The sequence below is a fragment of the Staurois parvus genome, unplaced genomic scaffold (genome assembly GCF_062004578.1).
Source record: "Staurois parvus isolate SC_StPar_1 unplaced genomic scaffold, SC_StPar_1.0 ptg001316l, whole genome shotgun sequence".
Classification (NCBI taxonomy): Eukaryota; Metazoa; Chordata; class Amphibia; order Anura; family Ranidae; genus Staurois; species Staurois parvus.
This window is the reverse complement of record NW_028319112.1, coordinates 2,455,350-2,470,921: the sequence shown is the minus strand read 5'-3', so window position 1 is coordinate 2,470,921 and position 15,572 is coordinate 2,455,350. Positions and strand designations below refer to the sequence as shown.

Sequence of the window (15,572 nt, the reverse complement as noted above, 5' to 3'; positions counted from 1 at the left end):
AACGCAGGTTTCAGGTATAGTATAATACAGGTTATTATTAGCCACCCAGATATATATATAAACGCACAGTGAGCAAACTAACCTTCCACTAATCTTAGGAGGTGCAGGAACACAGGCGTAGTCAGGGCTGGAGAGGTGGAATGGTCAGGCCGGCCGTAGGGTTCTGTAACGACTGCCTGGTGGTACCTCTAGCGGTCCTCAGGGCAGGATTCCCCAGGGCGCGGAGTCTAAGTCCCAGTCTGCTATTCACCAGGGCCCCTAATGGTGGGGATGGACTTGGAGCAGACAGGAACCAGGTCGCGGCCTCTGAGTACACCTGCTAGTGATAGAGGGATCCGCCAGAGGTATGTGCAGGTACGGCTGGATCCGTGCAGGATGGATGGATGGCAGAGTAGTGAGCGTGGTCAGACGGGCCAAGTCAGCAACGTGCGGGCAGCAAGGTATCAAAGGAGCAGGCAGAGAATGGTCAAGGTCACAAACCAGGTTCAGTAACTCACGGACAGCGCAGTACAGAGGATCAGGCAGAAGGATGGTCAGGGATGAGCCAGTAGTCAGAACAGGAGACGGTCAACAGGAATCAGGATCAGGCAGGGTCGGCAACCAGGTATCTTCTCACAGGAACTAGGAACAGGATACAGGGGCTCATGGGAAAACATACACCAAGGCCCAGAGCACAGGCCTGGCCATGCCTTATATACACCTTTCTGTAATCAGCCCCAGGTTTGGCTGATTGTGAGCTTCTGGCTGCTAAGAGCACCCGCTGGTCAGCTCTGGTACTGCAGCCCACACGGCAGGAGAGTCCCACCACCAGTGCTGAGAGCACCCGCTGGTCAGCTCTGGTACTGCAGCCCACACGGCAGGAGAGTCCCACCACCAGTGCTGAATCCATTCCTGACACCCGGCCTGTCTGACTACTCTATTGTCTTTACCACTAGCTACACGCCATTGAAGGCGGCCATTACCACAGCTGGGGTGCCTCGGGGGCCGCGACCTGGTTCCTGGCTGCGTCAAGTCCATCCCCACCATCAGGGGCCCTGGTGAAGGGCAGCCTGGGACTTAGACTCCGCGCCCTGAGGGACTTCGGTCTGTGGGTGGTGGTCGTCGTCAGCCTGTGCGTTACATTGATATTAGGCCTGCCTGTCCGTTTCCCAGCTCCTGCCCTGACAAAGGGTTCCTCCAGGAGTTGCTAGAGGGTAATTCTTCCCAATGGCCACAAGTGTTGAAAAGGTTGAGAAAGGCTGTTCTATACTGTTGAAATGAATGTCAAAGGTGTCAGGAGGCTTGCAAGGTCAGGGAAACCACCAGGGACAAGCATTTTTTAAGCCCCCTAAAGGGTAGCGCTACACTGTTACAAAGCATTGTCATAATACTAAATAAAACTTAGTTTAAAAGCATATTATCAAAAATGCAAAAGTGTGAATCCAGCCTGAATGCATGGCTAGAGGGTTTCCAAAGCAAAGTGGGCTAGCTAAAGTGCCATCACAGCAGTACTAGTTAATTAAAGCACCAACACAGCAATATATAGAAATGACAAAGCTGGCAAAGCAGTATTGGTTAGCTGAAGAGACGGCACAGCAGCCTGTCTGATTACCTACCTTTCCTTTTCGTGCTGCTGCAGCTTCTTGCTTACTGATAATGGTCTCTGCAGATACTAGGGATGGCAGTAGTGCTGGTTCAAGTTTCTAAAGATCGATAATATAGGACAAAAAAATAGTCAACTCAAGCAAGACCAATTTTCAACTGTTAGTATGTATTTAACAACATTGGTTACACTTTAAAAAATGATGTTCAAAAGCTTGTGTTGCCACAGAGAAATTAAAAATCATACTTTACATAAAATTTTGAAGCCTAAGCCACAACCAAAAATACACTGAGGTTCTACTTCATTCTGTGATCCTATTACTGTCCCAGAGATGTTTGTGAAAGGGTGGTTGTCACTGGGACAGGCAGGCAAAGACAGCAATGAAAACAATGCAAGAAGTTCTAACCCTCCCCCACTCCAATAAAATAAGATTTTGCCTGTGAACCCTTTAGAGAGAACTCTAACTTTCTCCAAAAGAGGCATAGGCAGAAACAAAGGATGTAACCCTTCCCTGCTTTATCCAAGACTAAATTAAATGTTTTGGCAGGCTAACTGATAAAAAAAAAAAGGTGTTGGTTGAGTGTTAACCACTTCCTTACAGTGCCATAGCTGAAAGACGGCTACAGTGTGGCTCTTATTCCGGGAGGGATCCCTTGGACCCTGGGGGCGCACATCGGGAATTAACTGATCACTGTGTGCATTGGCCAAAGCACATCACAGATCATGATAAAGGGCCAATCACAATAGCCCTTTACCACGTAATCGCTGTGTCCAATGACACGCGATATCAAATGTAAACAAACCAGTTTGATGGTTCTCCATTCCTCACACGGAGACGGAGTGTAAGGGAAGGAGATGATCTGTACCAGAAACAGTGAGTGCATTATTACACACTTGTTTTACACTGCCACACAGTGCCCATCAGTGCTGCCGCATTATTGCTGACTCACTAGTGCTACTTATCAGTGCCCATCAGTGCTGCCGCATTAGTGCTGACTCACTAGTGCTACTTATCAGTGCCCATCAGTGCTGCCGCATTAGTGCTGCCTCACCAGGCCCACCTATCAGTGCTGCCTCATCAGTGCCCATATCAATAGAGCCTCATCAGCGCCCATCAGTGCAGCCTCAGTGCACTGCATTAGTGCACATCAGTACAGCCTCATTAGTGCACATCAGTGCAACCTAATCAGTGCCTATCAATTCAGCCTAATCATTGCTCATCAGCACCCATCAGAGCAGCCTCATCAGTACCCACCAGTTCAGCCTTAGCAGTGCCCACCAGAACCCATCAGAGCTGCCTCAGTGCCAATCAGTGCAGCTTCATCAACGCCCATCAGTGCAACCTCAATAGCGCACCTCAGTGCATCCTCATCAGTGAACATCAGTGCAACTATACCTGTACCAATGTCTCCATCACAGCAGTGTATCGCCACAACACACAGTCATCACAGTCGTCTAAAAAATTATTTACCAGTGAGAAGACATACCAAATCCAAAATGAGGAAAGACAAAACAGAGGGCGCACAGGCCTAGTGCATTACCATAAAAAATGTTTAATAAAAAATAAAGTAGGTGTTGTACTCACAAACGACAATATAGTCAAGGCACATCATAAAGAACAGCTGGGTCAACACCGCGCTGAGTAACAGTCCGCAATAGGGAGTTTAGACATCCAAAAGGCTGACGCGTTTCGAGGACTTGCCTCTTCCTCAGAGCCCTCAGGGTACAACACCTACTTTATTTTTTATTAAACATTTTTTATGGTAATGCACTAGGCCTGAATGTGTACATGAGTAGAATATGTTCATGGGATGAGTTGATTTTAACAATCAGATGATCCAGCCCTACCTTGCAACAAGAAGAACCCACCACTGATACAATAAAGTGTCTATCTTTTCAGTTTGGCAATATATAATTCTTATGTTAACTACTCTAAATCCACTGAAAGACCTAAACCCTTTCTCCGATACCAAGAGGAAATCATCATTGCCCTTGTGTACCAGGAAAGACCCCCACCAGTAAGCATTCACTCAGATGCAGTGAGCAGACTCCACAAATGCCATTTTCCCAATAAAGCCCCTCCCAGAGAAACTTCCAAAAAATGTAGGGGTAGGGCATACTCCAGAGGGGGAGTTAGACGAGACACAACTTAATATTGTCTCCATTTTCCTTCCCAACTAGGCCTATGCATAGGAGAATGTTTCCGGTGTTACCATACTTCTTTGTAATATTAGTGAAGTATGGTGAGCATAGTTCAGAATTCTTGTCATTTCCCTGTAACTGACCATTTGTCTTCACACTCATGCCGCTGCCCTGCTCCTGTTCCTTCTACCGACCCCTCCCTTCCTTCAACCCCTCCGTTCCTTTCTTCCACCCCTCCCTTCCTTTCTTCCACCCCTCCCTTCCTTCCTTCCTTCCACCCACCCCTCCCTCCCTTCCTTCCTTCCACCCACCCCTCCCTTCCTCCCCCCTCCCTTCTCCCCTCCCTCCCTTCCTTCTACCCCTCCTTTCCTTCTACCCCTCCCTCCCTTCCTTCTACCCCTCCTTTCCTTCTACCCTTCCCTCCTTTTCTCCCTCCCTTCCACCTCTCTCTCCCTTTCTCCCTTCTTTCCTTCCACCTCTCCCTCCCTTTCTCCCTTCCTTCCATTTGCTTTTTTCCTTCCTTTCCTTCCCATCCTTCATTCTGCATAAAACATTTAACAGTGCCATCTCATTAGATAATTTACTAGGGCATGTTTAGGGGTGGAATTAAGGGCTGGGCAGGGTAGAGGATGGGTGGGTCAACTGGTGGTGAGCAACTCTTAAGTCCTGGCTAGTAGCTCAGGACTTGAAACTTTGAGCCCTGTCATAGAATATACCTTGGGATGTTTGCTTCCCAAAATGGGGTCATTTTGTAGGTGCTTCCACTGTTCTGCTGCTCCAGGGCCTTCAAAAATGTGATAGGTAATCAGGAAATTAAATGTGTAATTTATGCCCCTAGCATGCTTGAAGGTACTACTTGGATGTTGGGCCTCTGTATGTGGCCAGGCTGTGGAAAAGTCTCACACATGTGGTATCATCATACTCAGGAGAAGTAGCAAAATGTGTTTTGGGGTGTACTTGCAAGTATGCCTATGCCATGTGAGAGAAATAACTTGTTAATATGACAATAAAAAGATCATTTCTTTATTTTCCAAAGAATTCTGGGAAAAAATTACAACTTCAAAAAACTCACCATGCCTCTTACTAAATACCTTGGACTGACTGCTTTCCAAAAAGGGGTCATTTGGGAGTATATGTACTGTCCTGACATTTCAGGGCCTCAAGAAATGAGATAGGCAGCCAGTACAGCAAGACATCAATTTTCAATGATATGTAGCACAGCTTGTAGACTCTATAACTTTCACACAGGCTATATAATATGCACTTATTTGGGTTATTTTTACCAAAGATATTTAGCAGTATAAAATTTGGCCTAAATTTAGGAAGAAAAATTACTTAAAAGCAAACTTTTATAATAGAAGCCAAAAAAAAAAATTTTCCCAAACAATTTGCTGTTTTTTCCCCCTATATCACAAAAAAAAATAAAAAATAAAAAACCCAGTGTTGATTAATTACCTCCATAAGAAAGCTCTATTTGAGTGAAAAAATGATAAAAATGTTGTTTGGGTACAGTGTAGCATGCCTGAGTAATCGTTATTCAAAGTGTGACAGTGTTGAAAGCTGAAAACTGGCCTGGTTAGGAAGGGGGGGAAAGAGCCCAGTAGGCAAATGGTTAAAGTGGAAATGAACCCTCAGAAATATTAATCCTCACCTTCCAGCAATGCAGCAGTTACATCCCTCACTGGCCACCCCTTCTTTCCTTCCACCCCTCTTCCTCTGTTAGACAGGGATTCTTGGCTGCCCAGATGGGAAAGAGTTAAGCTGGGTTCTGCTGTTTTCTGGGCTTTTCTGGGCTCTACCCTCCACCCTATGCTACTTATAAAAGAAGAAGACTCTGCTCAGGGGTGCTCATGCTCGCTCTTTGCTGTGGCTACATAGGAAGAAGAGCCAGAGGCTGACCATGAAGATGTAACCACTACCAACTTGCCTGCTAGGGGAATCCACCTGTGTTAGGACTCCTTTCAGAACATGGACTCTTACCTGGGGAAGGTATGTTTGGGGCAGCCTGAGAATAGTTAGCTAGGTACGTCTGTTCATGCACTTTTGGACTGTAATGTCGAGTGTGTCCAGTAAAATTGTTAACCGTTCAAATACTGGTCTGAAGTTACCATAAAGGGGTGCATGGTGGCAAAGGGCATATGGTAAAAAACTGGACCTGTTACACACACATGGGGTGAAGAGGAGAACATGTCATTGCTAAGAGCAACCAGCTCAAGGGAATGATTTCAAAGCCAGACAGCGGAAGAACAATACTGGCAAGGGTGACGGGATCTCTGCACAGGAAGGTGCACGGTGCTCTGTTTCGCTCTCTAGTGGTCTGTGCCCCAGTTAACTGAGACCGAATGCATGTGGTGGAGACCTCAGAGACCTGGCTTCATATGGAAGGAATTAACTAAGTAAAGGTATGCACGCAGAGAGGTTCACATGGGTATTGGGCAGTAACCCTATGAAATCACTGGGAGTGAGGTAATAGGAAAGCTGGACTGTTGGAATGGAATACAAGCTCAGCAGCCTTCCCTTTGAAATATAGCATTCCAAGGCACAAGGTGTGGTATCAAGAGACAAGTACACAGTACAGAGCTACAGGTTACAGTACAGTTGCACTGGGGGTATGGCTCACTTCCAATACAGCCTTAATGTTGAGTTCACATGGTCAATCATGATGCCTGCTGCCGCTACCTGAAAAAAAGAAAAAAAAAAAGGTTCCACTCCCGACACAGCCTCCTGGCCATTTGACTGCTCCGCTGGCTTGACAGTTCTTAAATATGTAAGAGGTGGGGCCACCCAGTGACATCATGCATGTGGCCCCACCTCCTTGTGACATCATTGACCCAGTATGCCCTATGTTGATGATGCCACAAGGGGCGGGGTCACACACCTGAAGTCCCCAGGTGGCCCTGCCCCTTACATATTTAAGAACTGTCAAGGTCAGATGGCCGGGAGCCAGCGTCGGGACAGAGCTTTTTTTTTTTTTTTTCGGGTAGTGGCTGCAGTGGGCATCGTGATTGACGTTGGATCTACTTTGGGGACATTCTTTTATTTTTCTTCTTTTAATAAAGGACTTGTCAAACACTGTCTCCTGTCTTTTTTCACACTACGCTTTCTGGACCTCACTTTTGTAAGTGTTTGTACAAAGTTCCTACTGTCAAATCTAATGCAACATTTAATTAGCTCCAGTTATTTACAGCCATAGCCTCCATTACCAGGTAGCTGCATGTTTCTCAATGGTCTGTAAAAATGCCTGGGATATAGTTGTAAATGCGTTAATGAAACATTTTATGTTACTGTTTTATATTTCTGGAGGAACATTTATACAGACGGTTCACATATAACTGAAATGCACATCTTTCAGCTGCTAAGTGTTTTAGATCTCTACAAAGACCATTAAAAGAGAAGCATGGCCAAAGTTTTTTTGGCCATTCATCTCTTCTGGGTCACAGGAGTGCACTTATTTCTACACTCCTGTGACCCAGCTATCAGTGGGTCAAAATCTTCTGTTGACTGATGTCACAGAGCCAGTCCCAAGCTCTGGAAGGATCCTGACTTCAAGGTCAGGATGCACTCAGATACCTGATAACCAGCTGGCTCAGCCTTTCAGCGAGCTGCAGAGAGCCTGGACCAGCTGCTCCCACCCTTTCCACAGCTCAGTGCTCAAGTAAGTGCTGGAGGGACAGAGCAGAGAGTGGTGACTGACATTCACCTCTTTCTTCTTAATGAAGACCAAGAACTGAGTGATCAGCAGTCATGTTCTTGATCTTAGAGCTGGCAGGGGACACATAGGTGAGTATGTATTTACCCATATAGGTGAGTATGTATATACCCATATAGGTGCTTCTTTTTTTATATCCTACTCTTCTTCTTAAATTGGCAATATTAAACTAGATCTAAACCCAATCAGTAAAATGTGATATAAACTTTAACAGATAATATAACTTTAAAAGTTCTTTTCAGTTGTTTAAATCTGCACCTTTCTTTAAATAATATCTAGTGATCCTGCAGTATAGGTCCTTATTCAGACACTTCCTGCTATATGGTGACAACTGCCAATTGTCCTACTGCATTGTCACACTGTGCAGGCATGGCCCACTGTTGTCACCATCTGGAAACTAGTGCAGAGCAATGATAGGTAGATGAGTGAAAGTGCAAGAAGACAGAAAGTGGCTGGAAGAGATCTACAGTAGAGGTGCAAACATTTTTATAAAAAAGGGTGACAAGAATATTTTATGAAACAAAATGGTATTGCATAGTGCTTTAGCAAACTAAATATTGCCCAGTTAGGGTTTAGATCTACTTTGATCTAGGGGTTTTCCTTACTGCCAGTCCCATATCACATTGGCAAACAATTTACATGGTAGAAAATTCAGACAGAATTCAGGCACAAGATGAAAGCCATGAAATACAGGAAACAGCCTTGTAAATTCATCTTACTTGGAGTCGTCGGGGAGGATGCTTCTTTATTATACTAGTTGTATTACCATTTTCCAGTGGAACATCAAAAGAAATTGGCCTGGGTACTTTAAGAAAGAAAACAAATGTTCAGACTATTATTGCTTAAACAAGATCATTCACAATACAATTTAACATAACTGACTGCTGCCCAATTTGCTGTCATATATAAAGGAAATTTTCACCCAAAGTTGATTTTTTGGTTTCTGATAGGCAATGGTGAGCTGGATCATTTTCTGCTATTGCTCAGACAAGGGCTGAGACATAAAGCAGTAAGGGCTCATTTGTGCAAGACAGACAAATTTGTTATGTTAATAATTTTGTTTTGTCATATTTGTATTAGAATGATTTGTTTTAGGAATTTGTTTCATATATTCACACTTGTGCTGTGTATTCTTTATTTTAAAATCAATTAGAAACTTCTCATTTTTCAAATCGATTAGAATTTTCATAAGACGGCTATATTCACTCTATTTTATTCCATTCTATTATATTCTAATCTATTCTATTTGTTCTATTGCATTGTATTGCTGTCTATTCTATTTTGTTATATTGCTTTATATTCTGTTCTGTTTTTTTTCTGTCCTGTTCTGTTCTATTCTTTCCATTTTATTATGTTGTATTCTGTTCTATTTTTTTCTATTTTATTATATTCCAATTCTTTATTTTCCATTCCATCCTATTCTATTTCATTCTATTCTATTCTTTTATTTTTCATTCTATTCTATAACACTTCCTAAGTAGGAATCATCATCTTCTTTCACTTTTACACCTTACTGTATTTATTGCAATATGTTTCCATTTTGAATTTGAATCCATTCTCGCATTTTGAATTTATTTTCAAATTCAAATTTGGATAAATTTGTTTTGGTATAATGAAAAATTTGTCCGAATTTCGATTTGCAACTAAACTAATTGCACATGTCTACTCATTTACACGTAAGTCGTTCTCTGAAAATATACATACATACACACACACATACAAACACTGTATAATGTGTATACAGGGCCACCCTCAAAAAATCTCCATACCTCTATGGGTTCTAAAAGTTGGGGACCTTTAACCCCTAAATAAATTACCCATATACTTAGAGGACTGGGTATTTTCCAGTTAAAAATGTTAACAAAACACCTGTGAAATTAACCATTCATAAATAATTGTGTTTTTACTTATATATTCCTGTCAAAATGTCTTGATATGCAAAAAAAAAACAATAATTTAGGAAGGGCCCCTTTCACAGAGGTCTTTTACTAACTTTAATTTTTTCAACTTTTATATTTTACTTTTCATTGAGGAGTATTTGAGCCCCTAATCTAGTAAGATCATGGACACAAATCTCATTTCTCTTCACACTACACATTGCGGCCATTCACTGTATATTTCCATTCACTTCTCTCTTCAGTCAAAGAACAGAAGTATAAATGTTGATGAACAGGCCTTTACCTGATGAAGAGCAAACAGGCCCTCCTCTGAGGGCTTTCTACCTGATGAAGAGCAAACAAGCTCTCCTTTGAGGGCTTTGTACATGGTGAAGAGCAAACAGTAACCCCTCTGAGATCCACAGTGAAGAAGGGAATCTTTGACTTTAGATTAGACTCTCCCCCTTTCAGTTTCACTGTTACAAGCAGTGTAATCAATGAAAGAACTTTTCTCAATGGAGGAGGAGGAAGTAGTTGATGTGTCCCCATCAGACCATCTGTACTGCTGTTCGTACTGCTGTTCTGCCTGAAGAACCAAATCTGTTAACCCCTGCAATGATGCAAGTTCCGAGACAGGAAGAGGATGGGGCATCTCTGCAGTTAAGATTTCTTTAGCATCCAGCTGCCTGCACAAGATGGAACACACTTCATCACAGGTAAATGTTCTGTCTAAATCTGTAGGTATTTTTTTTAGCTAAAGTTCAGCTTTAAGTAGTACTGCTACTAGCACATGCATCTCATCTATAGAGGTTTTAGATGTCTCATATACTGTATATAGCTCAATGGAAGGCTGAGCCATTGTGCTAAGTACTAGCAGTGTTGCAAAACTAGTAGGGTTGGGCTTGATGCTTGAGTCGAACACACAAATGGTAAGGGCGTTCGACGGGCTGTTCACCCGCCGTGACCCACAATGCACTGCACCCTGACAGTTCATTGTGATTGGCCAAAGCAATGCACCTGACCACAGGTCAGTTGTAATGCTTTGGCCAATCACAGCGCATGATGACATCACAAGGGGGCCGGGCCACCTGGTGATGTTAACCGGGTGACCTGCCCCCTTGTAAAGTCATCACAGTATTTAAGAACTGTCAGGCTGGCAGACGGTGGGAGCCAGCGTCGAGAGCGTAGTGTTTTTTTTTTTTCTTTTTTCGAGTTGGTGGTGGCGGCGGGCATCGTGATTGACATTGCATCTACTTTGGGGGACTTTTTTTAATTTCTGTTTTTAATAAAAAGACTTGTCAAAGACTCTCCTGTCATTTTTTACACTTTTTTTTGTGATTGAGAAGTGAATACCATGTACCCCATACTCATTCAAATGGGGGGGCCAGGATCTGGGGGCCCCCTGGTTAAAGGGGGCTTCCAGATTTCAATAAGCCCTCCACCCACAGGCCCCACAACCACCTGCCACGGTTGCGGGGAAGAGGCACTTGCCCCCATCAACATGGGGACACGGTGTTTTGGGGGTTCAGCCCCTCTGCCCCAAAGCACGTTGAAGGCATGTGGCCTGGTATTATTCAGGGGGGGGGGGCGCATGCTCATTCCTCTCCTCCTCCCTTCCCTGGGCTGCATGCTCGGATAAGGATCTGGAGTGGATTTTGCGGGAGACACCCATGCCATTTTTTTTTATTATTTCGGCATGCCGTTTTTCAAAACATTTTATAATTGCCAGCAATTCTTTTTACATTCAGTTGACAGCAGGGAACCCCACTGACAGCTGAAACATTTACAAAATGCTTTCACTACTAAAATACCTCACGGCTTATTAATATAACTCATACGGTATTTTAGTAAGTGTGCGGTACCTTACCGGATACTCAGATGCGGTAAGATACCACTTAGTGAATTGTCCCTGTTTGAATTTCATGGTCAAACTTTCATTAGGTTCGAATGTTCGTCTGCAAACTGAACAGGGGGGTATTCGACCCATCACTGATTACTAGACTTAAAATGTATTTTTATTAAATCTGAGTCTGGCCATAATTGGGCAGATATCTTTCTGAGAAAGAAAGCTGGAATGATATTTGCCTACCCCACAAGGCTACTAGGTGCAGAGACGACCCGTGACTCTCATCTAATGCTAACAGTGGCACATGAATAGCAAATTAAGTTTAAAAGTTGTAATTATAATGGTTATCATTGACACCCTTTCTGGTACTATAACCTTACCTTTGAATGTTAATATTTATAGGGGCACTGTCAGAAAAGTTCAATTAACTGGCATGGTCACCCACCAATGCATAGCCCTTCAATTGAGGTCATGGCTGTGCATGCCTCTGCAAGCCTGGGTGCACACATTCATGCTTCACAGTGTGTGTGTGTGCCTGGCATCATCAGTAACTGGTCTGCTTGAAGCCTGGCTTGCCTAAGTGTTTTTCAACTACATCCCTACCTGATACGCTGATTCTGTGCTTCATTCGTGACCCTCCTTGATGTTTCTGACCTTCTTTGAATTTTCCTGCTTTGGATTAGGACTTTGAACTTCATTTCACCATCTCTGGCCCTTTTCTTCAACTTTATCTCTACTGCTGCTTGCAGTGGTGTGTTTAGGTTTTGTGCTGCCCTAGGCAACACAAAAATTGGACACCCCCGAGAGGAGAGAGCCTGACATTGACCAACAACACTCCTGCCCACTTGAGGGAACCCTCCACTAACACACATCCCCCCCGGTGAGAGAGAGAGACACTCACCTTCACAGCTCCGGATGTCCCTGGGAATGAGAGTCGGGCTCTGTATACACCATCAAGCAGCCCGCAGCCTCCCACCTGGTCACCATGTCACATGTATCCCTTCTTCTGTCCTTTCATCTGGGGGGCAGTGCTGTCCCCCTGAAAAATGCCGCCCTAGGCAAATTCCTTGTTTGCCTTGTGGTAAATACACCCCTGGCTGCTTGCCTTTTGATAACTTGAGCCAGTCCTGTGACCAATCTCAGATCTGATACTCCGCTGCTCATCTGTTACCAGCCCTGGTCTGTTCCTTGATTATGCTGTGTGACCTGCTGCCTATTACTGTACCTGACCCTTGATCCATCTATTTATACCACAGCTATCATGTTTTTGCGGACCTCCACTCTCCAGTGGTACCAGTTACTTTTACCTGCCACTTACACTGTCCTTGCACTACCTAATGCTCCTTTCAGGGGGGCTTGGGCTAAAGAAGCTGCCATTGTCATATTGGTCTTCACCAGGTATATAGCAGCCCCTCCATAGATACATAGTTAGTCTGGCTGAAAAAAGACAAAGGTTTATCTAGTTCAACCATTAAATAAAAAAAAAAGTTATAATCCTATACCCCCAGTTGATCCAGAGGAAGGCAAAGAAAAAACCCAGCAAAGCATGATCCAATTTGCCCCTGCAGGGAAAACAAATTCCTTCCTGATCCCCCAAGAAGCAATTGGATATTCCCTGGATCAACTTTACCTATAAATGTTAGTATCCAGTTATATTCTGTGTATCTAAGAAAGAATCCAGGACTTTTTTAAAGCAATCCACTGAGCTGGCCAGAACCAACTCTTGAGGGAGTCTATTCCACATTTTCACAGCTCTCACTGTGAAGAAACCTTCACAATGTCCATACAGACATTGCTTGAACCAGGCAACAATTATTAACTGCTTTCCATTAAACATTAACACTAATTCTGTATTCATAGTGGATGTTTTCATTGCGCAGTTTGGAATTCACTTCATGTTGAATAGTTACGTGTTGTCATTAACCTCTGTTAATGATTTAATGACAGCAGAATCCCTGAGCAACTGAGAATGACATGAGATAGAGAATGCATATATGAAATAAATCATTATTCAGCGTATATTATTTTATTCGTGTGTGGAATAGGAAGATTTGATATTAAAAGGGGTTCAGTAGGTTATGAACATATACATTACCTACTGGGAGGCATAGGTTGCTGCAGGAACGTTCTATGCTGGTGGCAGTAGGGGAATACCTGGGAAGTCAGGCACTGAGATCTTGATGCTGGGGCACCATGAGTCACTCATAAGAGCCCACTCCCAGCTGAAAAACAGTTTAACGTTTGGTTCACGACACAATAAAAGTGCCCATGCTATGGCCATAGTGGCTTCCCAAATCAGTTCTAAAAGGACAGAGCAAAGTTTGCATGTAGCAAAAAAAGTCCATAATGAGCAAAAACAGGCACCACTTGCCAGTTCAGGCAACTTTACAGTGAGCCTGCCCTTATTTTCACTTGTTACCCACACAGCTCCATTCAGCCCCTGACAGTGAAATCAAACTCTTGTGTAAGCTATGAGTCCCTTGGATGGAGAAAGCACAGGTTTGTTTTAAGGGCAACACATATGATCTGGCAGGATCAACAGGTAATAAACAGTTACAGAAGGAACACAGAAAACAAAGACTGCTTTGACAGACCATGCAATGGGCTTTATTTACTAAATGCAAATAGACTCTGCACTTTGTAAGTGCAGTTGCTCCAGAGCTTAGTAAATGAGGTAAAGCCTCACTTGCAAGGAATACCCAATCACGTGCAAGGAAAATAAAAAAAAAAAGTATTTTTTTGCCTGCACATGATTGGATGATGGAAGTCAGCAGAGCTTCCCCTCATTACTAAGCTCTGGAGCAGGGGCGGACTGACAACTCATGGGGCCCCCGGGCAATAGGGGATCATGGGGCCCCTGTGCCCTTGCCCAAACTCAAAAAAGCCTATGAAAAAGGTACCAGGGGCATCTCATGGGGCCCCCTACTGACCCCGGGCCCTCGGGCAGTGCCCAAGTTTCCAAATGGTCAGTCCGCCCCTGCTCTGGAGCAACTTTGCAAAGTGCACAGTCTGTTTGCCTTTAGTAAATCAACCTCTACATGTGTAATTTTTTATTGTTTGCCCATAGTTACAATTTAAAGGTGAACTCCAGGTCAATGGCTACAGTAAATATACAGATAAAGTACTTACTGTATATAAGAGCTGTTGTTGCTTTCCAAAAAAGTTGTAATTTTGTTCATCTAGTCCTGATATATATGCCCCTGTCAGGCAGGGAAGAAGACCTATTTTTTCCTTGCTGCAGTTGTAGTATAACTATGGTCCCCCAAAAATAAATAAGTAAAAATAACACAGTATTTAGAAGTGCATCTAGACATACATTTTTCTCTTAGTCTCCCTGCAAAGCCTCACAAATACTTCTTGATCCTGCCAGCTAATGCAGCTTCCTGTGATGCTGTGGCAATGATGCTGCACTGCTCCTGAATTCAGAGCAGAGTTGCCACTCTCATATAGGCTGTGCCTGCTTGCATTATAGTGGGATTATTATTATTATACAGTATTTATAAAGCGCCAATAGTTCACTCAGCGCTGTACATTACAAAGGGGGACAGAACATGTGACAGAACAATACCAATACAATGCAAAACATGAGGGGATCGAGGGCCCTGCTCTTTCGAGCTTACAATCTAGAGTGATGAAAAATGTTGTATGATGCATGGTTATTAACAGGGCCATGGATAAGGGGGTACCACCAGTCCTCCTTTACGGGGCCCAGGCCAGCAGGGGGGCCCAGGCAGCTGGGTGAATATGATGTGGGCATGGAGGATGATCAGTACAACAGGGGAAAATTAGTGGAACCGATCCTTTGTTTGACTCTCTGCAGCAGCTGCAAGCTGATTTCTTCTCCTTTCACCGCTGGCTTTTAGCTGCTGCATACAGGTGAGCCATACAGGTAATCGGTTCCAGTCCCCCCACCGTTGCACCCATCAACCTACCCTGTGAACCGGGACCCAGGCTTCTCTCCTCTCCTTCCCACCAGAAGATGCAAGCACACAATAGGATCCTTTAGCATGGAGAGTGGGGAAGGGTCCAGTAACTATCTCACATTTATAAGCCTCTTCTTTTTCTGAATGAACTCAATGAGTGATCAGTACCAATCACTCACTGTGTTTGTTCATAACTGAAGCATAGTAAACTGTGTTTTTATTTTGGGGAGGGGGAGGCCTATCAGGTTAGCATTGCCACTACTGATTCTTAAGACTGTAGCTTGTCAATCATCACCTGGCCACACCCAGCCCCACCCACTACTTTCTAGATTGACAGCACTGCCTTTGTTGCTAAAACCCTTCTATTGTGAGCTGCAGTGTCTGGGGGTGTGTCGGACACAAACAAAGGAGGATTTGGCTCAGTCAGGGAAGGTAAATGAATAGTTTTGTAAGCCGTGTGTGGCTTGTGCATCACATAGTGCCCAGATTTGGT

At 43.8% G+C, this 15,572-nt stretch overlaps 1 protein-coding gene across 3 annotated transcripts in view; it reads right to left on the bottom strand.

Moving 5' to 3' along the window:
- The window catches only part of CCDC198 (coiled-coil domain containing 198), a 58,962-nt gene that overhangs the window by 27,240 nt on the left and 16,150 nt on the right, over positions 1–15,572 (bottom strand). For all 3 annotated transcript variants that reach the window (XM_089661138.1, XM_089661137.1, XM_089661136.1), the window contains 2 exons: positions 8,153–8,238; positions 1,596–1,682 (listed from right to left, as the gene is read on the bottom strand). In XM_089661138.1, the coding sequence (XP_089517264.1) occupies positions 1,596–1,682; positions 8,153–8,238 (173 nt within the window). The remainder of the gene's footprint in view (positions 1–1,595; positions 1,683–8,152; positions 8,239–15,572) is intronic.